The sequence below is a fragment of the Telmatherina bonti genome (genome assembly GCF_933228915.1).
Source record: "Telmatherina bonti genome assembly, chromosome: 20".
NCBI classification, from domain to species: Eukaryota; Metazoa; Chordata; class Actinopteri; order Atheriniformes; family Telmatherinidae; genus Telmatherina; species Telmatherina bonti.
In genome coordinates this window covers 32,178,369-32,194,940 of record NC_136618.1, presented here as the reverse complement: position 1 = coordinate 32,194,940, position 16,572 = coordinate 32,178,369, and the positions used below count along the sequence as shown (strand labels likewise).

General features: G+C 46.4%; 1 protein-coding gene across 1 annotated transcript in view; it reads right to left on the bottom strand.

The window, feature by feature from the left end:
- Positions 1 to 15,389, bottom strand: part of snx7 (sorting nexin 7) — a 44,506-nt gene extending 29,117 nt beyond the window's left edge. Inside the window, exons 1-6 of the mRNA XM_079259903.1 lie at positions 15,263 to 15,389; positions 8,769 to 8,954; positions 8,417 to 8,527; positions 7,018 to 7,176; positions 6,550 to 6,748; positions 4,359 to 4,558 (exon numbers count right to left, since the gene is read on the bottom strand). Coding sequence (XP_079116029.1) covers positions 4,359 to 4,558; positions 6,550 to 6,748; positions 7,018 to 7,176; positions 8,417 to 8,527; positions 8,769 to 8,954; positions 15,263 to 15,346 — 939 coding nt within the window. The 5' untranslated portion in view covers positions 15,347 to 15,389. The remainder of the gene's footprint in view (positions 1 to 4,358; positions 4,559 to 6,549; positions 6,749 to 7,017; positions 7,177 to 8,416; positions 8,528 to 8,768; positions 8,955 to 15,262) is intronic.
- Between the last annotated feature and the right edge of the window lie 1,183 nt (positions 15,390 to 16,572).

Below are 16,572 nucleotides of genomic sequence, written 5' to 3'. Positions count from 1 at the left end.
CCAGTGGTCTGGGCGGATCTGGCTCTAGTGCTCTGGGCTCCAGTGGTCTGGGCGGATCTGGCTCTAGTGGTCTGGGCTCCAGTGGTCTGGGCGGATCTGGCTCTAGTGGTCTGGGCGGATCTGGCTCCAGTGCTCTGGGCGGATCTGGCTCTAGTGCTCTGGGCGGATCTGGCTCTAGTGCTCTGGGCGGATCTGGCTCTAGTGCTCTGGGCTCCAGTGGTCTGGGCGGATCTGGCTCTAGTGGTCTGGGCTCCAGTGGTCTGGGCGGATCTGGCTCTAGTGGTCTGGGCGGATCTGGCTCCAGTGCTCTGGGCGGATCTGGCTCCAGTGCTCTGGGCGGATCTGGCTCCAGTGCTCTGGGCGGATCTGGCTCTAGTGGTCTGGGCGGATCTGGCTCTAGTGGTCTGGGCTCCAGTGCTCTGGGCGGATCTGGCTCTAGTGGTCTGGGCGGATCTGGCTCTAGTGGTCTGGGCTCCAGTGGTCTGGGCGGATCTGGCTCCAGTGCTCTGGGCGGATCTGGCTCCAGTGCTCTGGGCGGATCTGGCTCCAGTGCTCTGGGCGGATCTGGCTCCAGTGCTCTGGGCGGATCTGGCTCCAGTGCTCTGGGCGGATCTGGCTCTAGTGGTCTGGGCGGATCTGGCTCCAGTGGTCCGGGCGGATCTGGCTCCAGTGGTCCGGGCGGATCTGGCTCTAGTGGTCCGGGCGGATCTGGCTCTAGTGCTCTGGGCGGATCTGGCTCTAGTGCTCTGGGCTCCAGTGGTCTGGGCGGATCTGGCTCTAGTGGTCTGGGCGGATCTGGCTCCAGTGCTCTGGGCGGATCTGGCTCTAGTGGTCTGGGCGGATCTGGCTCTAGTGGTCTGGGCGGATCTGGCTCTAGTGGTCTGGGCGGATCTGGCTCCAGTGCTCTGGGCGGATCTGGCTCCAGTGCTCTGGGCGGATCTGGCTCCAGTGCTCTGGGCGGATCTGGCTCCAGTGCTCTGGGCGGATCTGGCTCTAGTGCTCTGGGCGGATCTGGCTCCAGTGCTCTGGGCGGATCTGGCTCCAGTGCTCTGGGCGGATCTGGCTCCAGTGCTCTGGGCGGATCTGGCTCCAGTGCTCTGGGCGGATCTGGCTCTAGTGGTCTGGGCGGATCTGGCTCCAGTGCTCTGGGCGGATCTGGCTCTAGTGGTCTGGGCGGATCTGGCTCCAGTGGTCTGGGCGGATCTGGCTCCAGTGGTCTGGGCGGATCTGGCTCTAGTGGTCTGGGCTCCAGTGGTCTGGGCGGATCTGGCTCCAGTGCTCTGGGCGGATCTGGCTCTAGTGGTCTGGGCTCCAGTGGTCTGGGCGGATCTGGCTCTAGTGCTCTGGGCGGATCTGGCTCCAGTGCTCTGGGCGGATCTGGCTCCAGTGCTCTGGGCGGATCTGGCTCCAGTGCTCTGGGCGGATCTGGCTCTAGTGGTCTGGGCGGATCTGGCTCTAGTGGTCTGGGCTCCAGTGCTCTGGGCGGATCTGGCTCTAGTGGTCTGGGCGGATCTGGCTCTAGTGGTCTGGGCTCCAGTGGTCTGGGCGGATCTGGCTCCAGTGCTCTGGGCGGATCTGGCTCCAGTGCTCTGGGCGGATCTGGCTCCAGTGCTCTGGGCGGATCTGGCTCCAGTGGTCTGGGCGGATCTGGCTCTAGTGCTCTGGGCGGATCTGGCTCTAGTGGTCTGGGCGGATCTGGCTCTAGTGCTCTGGGCTCCAGTGGTCTGGGCGGATCTGGCTCTAGTGGTCTGGGCTCCAGTGGTCTGGGCGGATCTGGCTCTAGTGGTCTGGGCGGATCTGGCTCTAGTGGTCTGGGCGGATCTGGCTCTAGTGGTCTGGGCTCCAGTGGTCTGGGCGGATCTGGCTCCAGTGCTCTGGGCGGATCTGGCTCCAGTGCTCTGGGCGGATCTGGCTCCAGTGCTCTGGGCGGATCTGGCTCCAGTGCTCTGGGCGGATCTGGCTCTAGTGGTCTGGGCGGATCTGGCTCTAGTGCTCTGGGCGGATCTGGCTCTAGGGGTCTGGGCGGATCTGGCTCTAGTGCTCTGGGCTCCAGTGGTCTGGGCGGATCTGGCTCTAGTGGTCTGGGCTCCAGTGGTCTGGGCGGATCTGGCTCTAGTGGTCTGGGCGGATCTGGCTCTAGTGGTCTGGGCGGATCTGGCTCCAGTGCTCTGGGCGGATCTGGCTCTAGTGCTCTGGGCGGATCTGGCTCTAGTGCTCTGGGCGGATCTGGCTCTAGTGCTCTGGGCTCCAGTGGTCTGGGCGGATCTGGCTCTAGTGGTCTGGGCTCCAGTGGTCTGGGCGGATCTGGCTCTAGTGGTCTGGGCGGATCTGGCTCCAGTGCTCTGGGCGGATCTGGCTCCAGTGCTCTGGGCGGATCTGGCTCCAGTGCTCTGGGCGGATCTGGCTCCAGTGCTCTGGGCGGATCTGGCTCCAGTGCTCTGGGCGGATCTGGCTCCAGTGCTCTGGGCGGATCTGGCTCTAGTGGTCTGGGCTCCAGTGGTCTGGGCGGATCTGGCTCCAGTGCTCTGGGCGGATCTGGCTCCAGTGCTCTGGGCGGATCTGGCTCCAGTGGTCCGGGCGGATCTGGCTCCAGTGGTCCGGGCGGATCTGGCTCCAGTGGTCCGGGCGGATCTGGCTCCAGTGGTCCGGGCGGATCTGGCTCCAGTGGTCCGGGCGGATCTGGCTCCAGTGGTCCGGGCGGATCTGGCTCCAGTGGTCCGGGCGGATCTGGCTCTAGTGCTCTGGGCGGATCTGGCTCTAGTGCTCTGGGCGGATCTGGCTCTAGTGGTCTGGGCTCCAGTGGTCTGGGCGGATCTGGCTCCAGTGCTCTGGGCGGATCTGGCTCTAGTGGTCTGGGCGGATCTGGCTCTAGTGGTCTGGGCGGATCTGGCTCTAGTGGTCTGGGCGGATCTGGCTCTAGTGGTCTGGGCGGATCTGGCTCCAGTGGTCTGGGCGGATCTGGCTCCAGTGGTCTGGGCGGATCTGGCTCCAGTGGTCTGGGCGGATCTGGCTCTAGTGGTCTGGGCGGATCTGGCTCCAGTGCTCTGGGCGGATCTGGCTCCAGTGCTCTGGGCGGATCTGGCTCCAGTGGTCTGGGCGGATCTGGCTCTAGTGGTCTGGGCGGATCTGGCTCCAGTGGTCTGGGCGGATCTGGCTCCAGTGGTCTGGGCGGATCTGGCTCCAGTGGTCTGGGCGGATCTGGCTCCAGTGGTCTGGGCGGATCTGGCTCCAGTGGTCTGGGCGGATCTGGCTCTAGTGGTCTGGGCGGATCTGGCTCCAGTGCTCTGGGCGGATCTGGCTCCAGTGCTCTGGGCGGATCTGGCTCCAGTGGTCTGGGCTCCAGTGGTCTGGGCGGATCTGGCTCTAGTGGTCTGGGCGGATCTGGCTCCAGTGCTCTGGGCGGATCTGGCTCTAGTGGTCTGGGCGGATCTGGCTCTAGTGGTCTGGGCGGATCTGGCTCTAGTGGTCTGGGCGGATCTGGCTCTAGTGGTCTGGGCGGATCTGGCTCTAGTGGTCTGGGCGGATCTGGCTCCAGTGCTCTGGGCGGATCTGGCTCCAGTGGTCTGGGCGGATCTGGCTCCAGTGGTCTGGGCGGATCTGGCTCCAGTGGTCTGGGCGGATCTGGCTCTAGTGGTCTGGGCGGATCTGGCTCTAGTGGTCTGGGCGGATCTGGCTCCAGTGCTCTGGGCGGATCTGGCTCTAGTGGTCTGGGCGGATCTGGCTCCAGTGGTCTGGGCGGATCTGGCTCCAGTGGTAATTTTAAAAGTTAAAATTTTGTTATTTTAATGTAATTTTCAGTCATTTGTGAGTAAATAATTTCAAAATTAAGTCATTTTAAAGTATGTTTTTTTTTAGTCATCTTCCGTATTTTTAAACTAATTTGTAATCTATTTGCAGTAATTTAGATATTCTAGTTCTTTTTATTCAATTTTAGACTTTAAGTTATTTCTAAATAATTTCTTAGGTAATAAATTCATTTATGATCATTTCTTTTATTTTAAGTAATTTCTCAAACCATTTAAAGTCATTTCGGTATTATTGTGTTGTAAAACTAAAGTATATGGAGGTTGTGTGTGTGTGTGTGTGTTGGAGTAGGATGTGTGTGTGTGTGTGTGTGTGTACGGATGGTGATATTGGACAGTGAAGATGATGGCTGCTGTATTTTATTGAGTATCAGGTGAAACATCTGCGACGCTCCTTAAAGCAACACACACATTAAACATCATGGGTTTACTGGAATCTCCCAGTAAGAACTGGTAAAAACCAGTTCTGGCTCAGCGTACGCCGTCATACGTGTGGTAATGTAGGTGTAAAATAAAGCGGAGACGCCGTCAGCGGTGGGAGGCGCCCCGTCTCACCTTCAGTGTCTCGGCACAGAGGACGTACTCGTGCAGGGCGGGGACCAGGACGTCAGACAGGTGGTGGATCTGCTCCTCCGTCTCCTTGCCGCAGCGCTCCACGCAGCTGGAAACACCTTTCAGCGGCTCCGACAGCTCTTGTTCCGACTCGGCCCACTGGGAGTAGGCGGGGCTGTACAGCCTCAGCTCATCCACGTACTCTGGAAGCAGAGACGACTGGCGTCAACCCGGCAGGAAGGGACGGATCCCAGCGGGGTCAAAGCCACAGAAACACCATGGAAACCTTCGGAGCTTCACTTAGAAACATTAAGACATGGTGGCGCCATCATGGCTTCCTGAGGCTGCGCGACACGATGATGGGACAGGATCAGACGGAAAAATATGAAACAGTAAAATCTCTCACATCTAATTTATCCATTTTCCAAAACAGATTTAATGAGAATGAAATGAAAAGTAATTGATTCCAAAAAGACATTTTAATTTATCTATGATAGTTTTATTTTATTGATCTATTTAATATAATATTTGATCTTTTCCAAACTTTATAGTAGCAGCATATTTCCTGTCTTTAATCATTTCACAACTATTGTTGGCAATTTGCAACAAACTGCTTCCAGTCTTTTTTTTTTTTTCATTTAATAAAATGTTAAAGGGTTCCTATGATGGTGTTTGGAGTTTTCTGAGCTTTCTACAGTGTTACAGTGTTGAATCCTCATCAGACATGTGAACGGCACTGTTTTTTATAACCTAATGTTTGAGTTTGAGTTCCAGCACGCTCTCCGTTCAGTTTCCATGGCGATGAAAAACGCATCGTTTTAGAGTTTTTTCTACTTGGAAATCCTTGTGACGTCCCGGGGGATAAGGTTCGGTGATTGGTTTCCTTCTACTGGTTAACAAGGGCATGTACAAATACATCAGGCGGGTGGAAAACGTGGGATAAAGTTATTTCCAACGATGGCTGGTGAGTTTACCAAAGAGAGACATCCTGCTGCATTCGTTGCTGTGGGTTGCTGTTTTCCACTTCGTTTTCAGGCTCTGATTCAGGTTCCAACATGTAGGGCTGGATGCTATGTGTTGACATTGTATTTTGTTTTTTTATTGAGTTCATATGAGCCTAATCCTTCTGTTTATGAGACGTTACAATGACGGTGAAAGCAGGTGCGGTGCGCGCTCCCGATGTAGTGCAGTGGCGGGAGGCGGGGCTTAATGCGGAAGAGTCTCAATCCACTCGTTTTGCCCGCAGGCTGATCTGACAGCCTACGGAGAGGGTCGGTCTGAAGTAAATAAAGCCATTTGTGACAATAACTCGATCAATCCCAGCCCTTCTGGTCTCAGAAATAAAAATAAATTAGCCTGAAATGCACAGAATAGTTCCACTTTAATCATTTAAATTTTAAGGCATTTTTATTTTTATTATAATTTTAATGTAATAAAATTTAATCTAATTTGAATTTTAAAATATTTAATTTTAAATTAAACTTAAATAAAAAAATCACAAATAATTTTAAATAACTTAAAATATTTCTTAATTGTAATTTGCAATATTTTATATTATATTTTTTGTCTTGTTTTAATCCCATTCATTTTATTTTATTTCAGTCCTTTTTGGCCGTTTTTTCCCTGTATGTATTTAGTTTTAGTTGGCAGTAAATTCAGGGTTTAAGGCTTTATATAACAACCTACACTGTTGGTCATAGAAGCTCCTCTGCTCTTCTATCCACATGTTTACAGACGTAGCAGTAAGCAAAGTGGTGTTTACACTCATGGTTCTGGTCAAATCTCCAGATCATCATGTGAGCATGTCAGTAAACACATCAGACTGTGTGTGTGTGTGTGTGTTCTGGTGAGTCTGTCCTTTCTGCTGACTCCTCAGTAACAGTGGACACACAAAGATGTTCATATGGGAACAAGGAGACCCCCGTCTGCAGCTTCAGTAGCATGTTGTTGAACACACACTGCAGAAAAACACTGAACCAGTTGGTTCTAGATGTCTGCTAACAGAGGTCTGCATCCATTACATCTCATCTACTTTCATATTGCGTGTAAATAAATAAATAAATAAACTGATAACTTGGATAATAAACAACACATACTGAAGCACTGTGATTCCCAACTAAACACCGATCCTTCAGAGGACCTACAGGCGACTGGTTTGTCAGCACAGACGGTTCTCTCCGAGGCTCCTGGGTACCTCTCTCCTCCTTGATGATCCTCTGGGTGACCTTGTCCACAGAGCAGATTTTGTTGCTGAAGTCCTCCAGGTAGTCCTGGATCTGGGCGAACTCGTCCGGCCGGCTCTTCAGGCCGCGTACGGAGTTGGCCATGGCCCTCATGGTGTCCCCCATCCTGCTGAGGAAGCCTGGACCCTGCTTCCTGTGGGACGCCAGCTCCTGCAGGACACCCAGCACAGAAACAGCTCGTCCCATTGTCTCACCCTGTGTAGGCCAGGTTATTCCTGTTTTTTATTCTGATATTTAGATTCTGCAGAATTCTGGGTGCACCAGAAACACACCTACAGGCCAGCTGGAAAACATTCAGACTAATTTCAGACTTGGGATAAAAATCTCATCATTTTTAAAGATATTATTAATATTTTCAGACCAAAAGGAGGCGGTCCCCCCCCTCCAGGGTGATTCTGCTGGCGTGTGAGGAAGACTACCTCTGCGGTGAGGAAGACTTGGAAGTGCTCGCTGCAGGACAGGATGGGATGTTCGCTGATCCTGTCGAGGAAACGCTGCAGGGCTCTCCTCCTGGTCTCGATGAAGTCGTTGTTGAAGCGCTCCACCATGCCCTTCATCACAAACTTCTCGGGGAGAGGCTGCAGTCACAGCGACGTCGACACATTAACATGCAGGGAGGGAAACTCCAACCCATCTGGGTCATAAAGCTCAGGGGTCCCCAACCACCGGGCCCCTGACCGGTCTGTGGATTGTTTTGTATTCAGTCGCAAAGAATGAATAATCTTTATTATATATAAAAATATATTTTTGCCTCCGGGTGTCATTTAAAACACAACCACTTCCATCCTTGCCAAACTTCCACGCTTGACTCTTTGGCGCGTATTTATCCTGCATCAGTAATGCAAGCAAGCCCTCGCAAAATGAGTCATGAACAGAGTTCACTGGAGAGTTTCTGATGAAAACAAGACAACGATGCGACAGCAGAAGGATCACAGACCACCTGCAATAAGAAAGCTGCGTTTAAAAGACAATACCAAGATTCCCACCTGAGTTACGGCTTCATCGCAACAGGTGATTCACGTTCCCCACACCTACTCTGACAGACTCGCTAATGAAGCCACGAAACCGTCGAAACTTCACCGCCACAGGGAGACAAAACAAGCAGCATTGAAAGAAAAGCCCGCAGAATGATTCAATTCAACTTTATTTGTATAACGCCAAATCACGGCAATACCATCTCAAGACGCTTTACAGACAGAAAAAGACCCCATAATGAAGCCAATTCATAACAGCCTATATAAGGAAACCAACAGATTGAGTTTCTCCCATCCTGAGCAAGCACACTGGCGACAGTGGGAAGGAAAAAACTCCCTTTTAACAGGAAGGAAACCTCCGGCAGAACCCGGCTCAGGGACCGGCAGCCATCTGCCTCTGCTGCTAATTTGAAAGAAGAAAACGGGAGCATGAAGGACAGAAACAATTACTAAAAGGCCACTACGTCAGCAACTGTGTCGGCGCTAAAAGCTTCATTCCTGGTGGCGTGTAGACGGGATATGAGGAATACAGTTAGAGTCTCAGACGGGACCGTCGACTTCCAGGCAAACGAGCCCAGAGCTCCCACTGATTCTACATTTTGGTGATCTGATATTATAGTGTAATAGTTCATGAAAGTGCCTAATATAAAATGTAAATGCTGCATTCAGAATACATAGTAAATATAATGGTTCAGGTTTTTGTTACAGGAAGCTTTACGCCCCTACCTGGTCCTTGACAAAGTGTTTCTGTGTGAAACTGGGGACCCCTGACACAGTTGACAGAAACTTGGACTAATCTTCCTCTGCGATGGTGGAGCAGTGATGGTAAAGTGACGGTACGTACGTGAACAATTAGCGTTGGGTAGCTTTCTTCCAGTCTGCTTCGGAGCCACAGGAAGTCCTGGTAGCGCCGACGTACCTGAAACTCGCTGGAGTTGAACTCACACCTGGTGGTCTGCAGAGACAGTCCGAGAAGAGAAACTCCTCTCAGCGCTGCGATGTGTTTAATAACAGTTTTATGGTGATTAATCTACACCTTTCATCCAGGACTTTATTTCATGGGGGTGTTTGGGGCGACGTGACCAACGTGGCCGCCATGTGAAACAGTGCGGTGACATGAACAAAGAAGCACCTCAGCGTGGTAAACTCCTGCTTGACCTGATTGATCGGTTATTAGCTGAACATTGACTCCTCACCTTGGTCGCCACCCTGTACATGATGAAGGTCTCTATGGCAGTGATGTGGCTTTCTGGGTTGTCCACGGTGATGAAGATGTCTTTGGTGCCACCGTCCTGCTGCTCCTCCTCATCCTCCAGTCTGTACTGGTTGACCATGGAGCTGGGAGAGTTGGGCATGGGGCTTCCATCTGCCATGGAGGTGTTCTGGACCAAAGAGACAAAGATGGATGTTTAGATGCGACGGTGAAGGAAGGAGGGGATTGTCGTCGTTGGAGGTTTTACTGTTTGCTGCGATCCTGCACATCTGAATTACTAAACTGGTTTTTAGAAGGAACCCCACCGAGGGCAGGATTCATCGGATTTTGATGGTGATCATGATTATGGTGGCAACAATAAAATAAACCTGATCGAACCACCAGGTGGCAAACGCGTGGTTAAGGCTTCATTAAGCTGCATAACAATATGTGTGGGCTGTGAAGATATGCTTTTGTTCCGATTCAATTCGATTCAGATTTTTTGGTTGCAGATTCTATTTAAATTGCGATTCTCATAATTCTTCGATATTGCTGTTTTTTGAAGATTAAAAGCAAAATAAAAAAAAAAAAAAAAAAAGGTTTTGCTCGTCATTTTTCTTGATTTCAATTGGGAAAAACAACACAGTAGCCAGACCATCATTCTGTTGCCATAATGCCCAAGATTACAAGTTAAATGATCAATAAAAACAACAAAAATGACAAATTTTGTAATGGATTATATTTGAAAAAAAAAAAAAAAAAAATTAAAATTGTGAAGCAAAAAAATCCTGATTTTCGATTCGATGTTCCCTCCCCTAATAAATAGCAAGCGTGCACACCTTTTACCAGCAGCCAGTTAAGTATCTTTTGATTGGTTGGACATGTGAGGTGGGCGTGGTTAATAAGGAAAGGTAAGTAAGACGCCGCTTCTGCATTTTTCCTGTTGCAGGTAAAACAGATCGTTTTGATTAAACAGCTGATTGAGTAAAGAAATATGAACATTTTAACACGTGGCATTAAAATACACAAACCCCGCCGCAGATGAAGTTTTCTGTTAAATATGAAATAAGCATCTTCGTTGCACATTAAGCAGACATGGCCACCCGCATCGATCACTTCCGGTTTCAGACGAAGCTTCTGGTGGAGGATGGAACGAGTTTTAGACTGATGAGAGCAAGTCATGTCGAGAATGGAAAATACAGCTGCATCAAAACACTGGATAAGAAATATGAGATTATTTCATGTAATTATTTTTCTGTGACAATGTGCTTTTGTCCCTATTTGATTCCTTTCTGATATTTTGGGTGCCGATACAATTTAAATTGCGATTCTAACGATTTTTCAATATTGCTGATTTTTATAAACTTAAAAACAAAAAATAAATGTACAAAGCAACACAGCAGCCACACCATCATTCTGCTGCTATAATGTCCACGAAGACAAGAGATCAAAAAAAAAAAAAAATTATTTTTAGTTGGAAAAAAAAAAAAAGATATTTAAAAAAAAAAAAAAAAAAAAAAAAAGATTCTCACCCCCAATACAGACATACAAACATACATACATGTATGTACAGTTGCCATGTAGGTGGTGCAATAAGTGTGATTAATAAATCCTAATTATTATTTTGGTCATAGTCGTGCAGCCCTAACCCCACCATGTGCTGAATATTTAACCTTCATCTGAAACCCTACTGACTCTTCCCCTCTAACCCCAGCCAGTTCCACTTTGCTCTGCAACATATTACCCTGCAGGTGACAAAAGCCCTTTTACATGCCAGTAGAGAAACATTTACAGTCCGTTCGGCAACAAGTTGCTTTTCTGCTTTAAAAGAAAAACACGAAAACAACTTAAACCTGTTTCTTCACAAAGGTCTCAACCTGCAGCTTAAAGGCTCATTGACGCTTCCTCTAGTATGTAGAAGATAATATCTGATGTCATACGTCACCGTCCTCATACTTCTATCGTCTTTTACGTTGCCATGGTTACTACGTCAGTTCATCCACTAGGGGCAGTGTTGGGTTCAGAGTTCACTTCTACGTTTGAAGATGTAAAGTTGTTTACAACAGTCCTATTACTTCTCTGGTTTGCTCCTGTCGCTGGGTGTCAGCTATACAACTCCACACTGCCCCCGATGATCTCCTGTGGTATTACAGAGAGCTGAGCTCGTTAAAAAGGGACCAAACGAAGCATGCAGTAGATTGACTGTCCGTCCGTCTGCTTATCTGTCCTCTGCGTCCAGCATTAATGGACAGTAAGAGAGAAGTTATCAATCAGAACTCTATAATATTCATAAGAGTGAATTTTATCTCCCCATGGAGTCATTAGGGACATCATTTAAGGACTGATCCTGGATTTGTCTTCAGAGAACAAGTAGAGGTGACGTCCTGAATGCTGGACAGAAACTAAGGATTCAACGGCCTGAAGAGTTGCTCCTGTCATCAGCATAAAAATATACACTAGCATCCGACTCATGAAGACCCACATCATTATGAATAAGCAGGGGCCCAATCCAAAACCCTGTGGAACCCCTTTATGGCTGGGCTTTACTCATCGGAAGATCCACGAAATTCAACGTCAGACGGGGGCAGAAAGTGTTCTTTTCTCCATTTCTAAACACAGCATACAGCAGTGATCCTCACTGTTAATTCAACAAGAGTCGCACTCGGTATACTAAGACAAGAGGAGAGCCGCCACCCCCCCTAAAAAACCCGTTCCCACGCCACGTTTCCTGCTACGTTGCTAAATCAGTAACATTTTTAGCAAGGAATGGTTGTCCTAAATATTGCACGGAGTAATGGCGTATGCAACAGTAAATGGTGAAAATACAATAAAGCCTCCAGAATGTGGGCGTTCCTTTTTCATTATATATACGGAGCTACCGACGGAGCAGCTCTTTGGTGGAGTTCGGTGCAGCTGAAATCAGCCAGAACTGGCAACTCTGACAGGGTCAGTTAGGGCCGTTAGGACAGCAGAGTTTCTGCAAGCAGCCTGCAGCTCTTGTTTGTGGAGAGAACTGCAGCGTTGAGGATCATTATGACTTGTTTAGATGCATTTTCAGAAAGCCAGCGGCTGCTTCACGAGCCGCAAGTCAAGAGTCAGTGAGCCGCATGCGACGAGGAACACGGCGTAGTGGATGAGCACACGCCAAGGGACTGACAGGCTGGCTGAAAGCGTTATGACTAGAACATACAGGATATTTAGGGTGTAAATCATACAGTTTAAATAAGTCTGATGTTTCATATAGTCTGGAAGATTTACGGCCGACCTCACAAAGTATCTTGTGCTGCAGATCATGTTGCGTTTGTATTTTGGTTCAGTGTATTGTACTGCGAATCCAATTAAAGCCTTCAAAAGCCTCGAATCCTGCAATAACTTTATTTCAGGTTGGGTTAACGATTTAGTAGGGGTGGGAAATTAAATTAAAAAAAAAAAAAAAAAAAAAAAGATCAAATTTTTTTGCGTCACGATTTTTTAAAATCAATTTTTTTGGATAAACAAATTTTTTTTTTTCTTTCCAAATAAATAAGAATATTTCATGATAAAATTTTTTTTGTCTTTTTAACTGTTTTTATTTTATCTTTTTACTTGTTTTCTTGAGCGTTATAGCAGCAGAATGATGGTTTGACTATTTGTTCTTTTTGTTTCTAAGTATACAAAATCAGCAACACAAAAGATTTGTGAGAATTGCAATTAAAATCGAATCGGCACCAAAAAAAAAAAAAAAAAAAAAAAAAAAAAAAAAAAAAAAAAAATCAGAATCGATTCGTGACGAAAGCATACCATCACATTATTTAGGATCTAAAGACGCTGTTTTTAATGAATCATAATGCAATGCTAACATGAACAATGAGTTAACCACTGTTAGTTTTATGTCATTGGATCAGCTTACGAATAATTTTGTGATTAAAATTCCTTCTGAACACTGCTATCAAGATAAAAAAAAAAAAAAAAAAAAGGAGGCGCACGTCACGCCCGGTAGAGGTAAACCCAGCTTAACATGTACAGAAAGCAGCAGCTTTGAAGCATGAAGCTTCAGATTTATGTGACTGTTTAAAATATGCCTTTAATGAGCAGTTTGTGTTTTATTTCTACTCTGACGGAGCAGAAAAAGGTTCTTTATTTTCACTAAGAAGGTAATTGGACAAATTCTATTTAAGCATTCCAACACCAGATCCCGTCTTTCCTCTTCATCTGCTCTAACTGCAGTTGCTCCTCCTTTCTGGATCCTTCCGCCTGCAGCTTGGTCTTTAAACAAGTATTTTTCTGAGGCAGGTTGAGGTCATGTCACTGAGGTCAGGTATCCGAGACTTCATGACGAAGGTCAGGTGACTCTGGACAGGTGACAAAGGTCAGGAGGTGAGGTAGATGAGATCAGGTGATGGAGTTCAGGTGTTGAAGGTCAAGGTGACAGAGGTCCGGCACCCAGGATTAGGTGATGGGCAGTCAGCTGACTGAGATCAAGGTGACGGAGGTCAGGTGACCTTAACCTCCTCCTCGTGAGGTCAGGTGACTGACTCAACCACATTTATGACGTATTAATATAGCGAGCAGCAGAATTTGTGAGTTGTGAACACTGAAAACTGTCACCTCTATTAAATCAGCTGATTATTGTTATTTGATGGACTGGTTGACGTCTGAGGACGCGACATGTTTAACAACACGTTCAACAACAACTCAGTATCAGGACCATACGTACACATCTACAACATACTGGCTCCTCCTCCTCGCGCTGGTCACCAGTTTGGTCCCATCCATTAAATGAGCAGCAGAATAAATACAAGATATATCAGCTAGAGCTGCACAATTAATTGTTAAAAAAAATTAAAATCGCAATCTCGATTCATACTGGTATACAATCGCATTTTCAAATGACAACGATAAAAAAAAAAAAAAAAAAAAAAAAAAAGACCATGAATGTACCGCATTTTGAACTGGGACATCATTTGCATAAAAACAAGCGCTCCCTCTTTCTCAACAAACGACAACGGCGGATCCTTATATCACCACCGGATACCGGCTGGTAGGTAAAAACTTGCCAACTTTCTCGCTAAATCTGCCGACTTTTTTGTTAAAAGCAACTAGCGACAAATCTAGCAGCTTTTACTGGAGTTATTAGAGACTTTTCTGGTGTTTTGGCGACTGACTTGAAGACACATATTGTTCTGCAGTTACTGTAAGGAAGGAGCAGCGGGAGCCTCTCCCGTCCTAAAGCACTCCCAGGCGGCCAGTCTCAGTCGGCTCCGGCTGCAGGTCCATGTAGAATAACTGCAGTAGGTTGTGGAAGTTCACCTAAACATACTTTATACCATTGTCAGTGACAACTGGCTGCATTATTTTCCTATACATAGTTCGGCCAGTTAAACACTGTAATATCCCTCCGTTACAGGGCGTTACCATAGCAACGCGTTAACCAGCTGGTTCAGATCAGCCGTCTTTTAACAGGTGAATGAAAGAAACGCGCTGCAGCCAGACAGCGGTTGTTTGGTATAAAACGTACATCCAGGCCAACGTAAAATAGTTCCTATATAAGCAGTAAAAGCGGATTAAACAACTGGAACCGTACATTAGACGGTTATAATGCACGACACGGAGTCTAGAACGCCACGACGCGCAGTGTTGTTTAAAAATACTGGATAATTGTGTTAAATAATCGAGATCTTAGTTTCAGTCAAAATAATCGTGATCATAATTTTTGTCATAATGTGCCGGTAATACGTGCAATAAATATTTATCGAAAAAAAATCGTGGGAGAATCGTGATTTCAATTTTAAGTAAAAAAAAATCGTGATTGTCATTTTATCCAGAATTGTGCAGCTCTAATGAAGCCTGTAATAAACAATCCATAAATCTATCTCTTCAGTTTCATGTGTTTAATGGCTGCAATGGTCACTTCTTTCAGCTCTTCATAAACTTTATTTTTAGGATAATATTCAGAGAAATCTGTCTAATCTTCATCACCTGGTCCTGGCTGGAATTTCAGAGCTAAAGAAGAGGTAGAAACAAGAAAAAATTAGTTGTTAATGTTAAATTAGAAGTGAAGAATCCACTGTTTTCCACGCAGTCACCTGCAACACGTCACAGACCCACTCACCTCACGGTCAGATGTGTCAATAAGGAGGCAAAGAGCTCAAAAGTTCCAGAAATGTGTTCTAACTAGCTGGTTAACATAAGCCGGACTCTGTGTTAGGATATGTTTATTGGTGTGAAGCTTAAAAACTCCTGAAAGGACTGAAAATATGGAGACGAACAGTGAATAACTGAAAAACTGAACGGAGTCTGGTCCGCAGGTTTTCACCAGAGTCGGGTGCTAAGGTCAGCCACGTTTGGTTTCCTTCCTCTTATGAGTCCATGTCTTTGTCTTTGTTTAATACAGAAAACATCTAATTAATTTCGATCAGATTGTTTGACCTGTCCAGGCTGCTGTGTGCAGCCACTCCACGACACGCGAAAACCACTTTAAGCTGACATTTTAGTGGTTTAAAACCAGTTTTTATTTACCTTGCTGAAGACTTCCAGGTCCTCTTCTTCGTTCAGATCCAGCATGTGTCCAGAGATGTCCGCAGGGACCGTCTGTCCACTCATTATGCTGTCCAAACTTTTAAATGAAATGTGCTCAGTAAGTGGAGCTCAGGTAAACTTCCGCCACAACTTCACAGAGAAAGTAGACCCACCAAGACGGCTGCGCGCGCAGCTTCCGCGGACGGATTTCAAAATAACAGCACGTCAGTCATTCTGTGGGTTAAACCAGTGTTTTTCAACCTTTTTGGAGCCAATTTTCCACATAAAAACTCACAAAGCACACCACAAACCATTTTTAAAGTCCATATTATTAATATAAAGTCATCTTGTCAAAGTGGCCTTGAATAGAAATAAGATAAACACAAGAAAAATGAATTTTATTATCTTTCACCTTGGATGAACACAGCTGGTGAAATTGGATCATTTCTCAGGGCACACCTGATGATCTCTCACGGCACAGTGGTTGAAAAACACTGGTCTGAACATTTAAAATAAAAAAAATAATTAATGAATCACTTAAAAGTAATTTAATTCAACGTAGTTTACATTTATAGTCCTGTATTATAAGCCACAAGAAGTCAAAACAATGACTTCAATGAAATTTATTTAAAACATTTAAAATGTACGTTTTCTTTTTGTTAATGTGTGTGTATACACACACACACACACACACACACACACACACACACACACACACACACACACATATATATATATATATATATATATATATATATATATATATATATATATATATATATATACATTGGGAAATTATTTCAATGAGGAAAGATGAAAAATTATAATGTATTAATTTAATAAATTGTGATTAATCATAATAAAGATAAAAAAAATAGATAGATAAATAACAAAAGAATCATTTTTCAAACTTGCAGATCTACAAATCCATTATTGTCTGGTTGAACATTGAACACGGAAGTTTAGTCCCAAGTGGATGTTTTGATGAAAGAGTCTGTGGTGATCCACCTCCTGTGTTTAGTACTTGCTAGACTGGGAGCACTGGGACGCAGTGGGTGGGTGCAACACAAACCCACTTACCCACTCTGGGTTTAAAAGAACAGAGGCTTTTATTTGGTCAAACAATCAGTGCACTTCCGGTTTGACACTGATCCAGAGCAGTCCCTCCCTGATGCCAGAGCTGGGAGGACCAAAGCTGAGCTGGTTTCCAGTGCAGAGTGTGACGGTGTGTGTGCAGAAGCAGTGTGTGTTGGTGAAGCAGCAGGAGTTTAAAACAGGGAAGAAGAAGCCTTTGCAATGCAAATACTCGC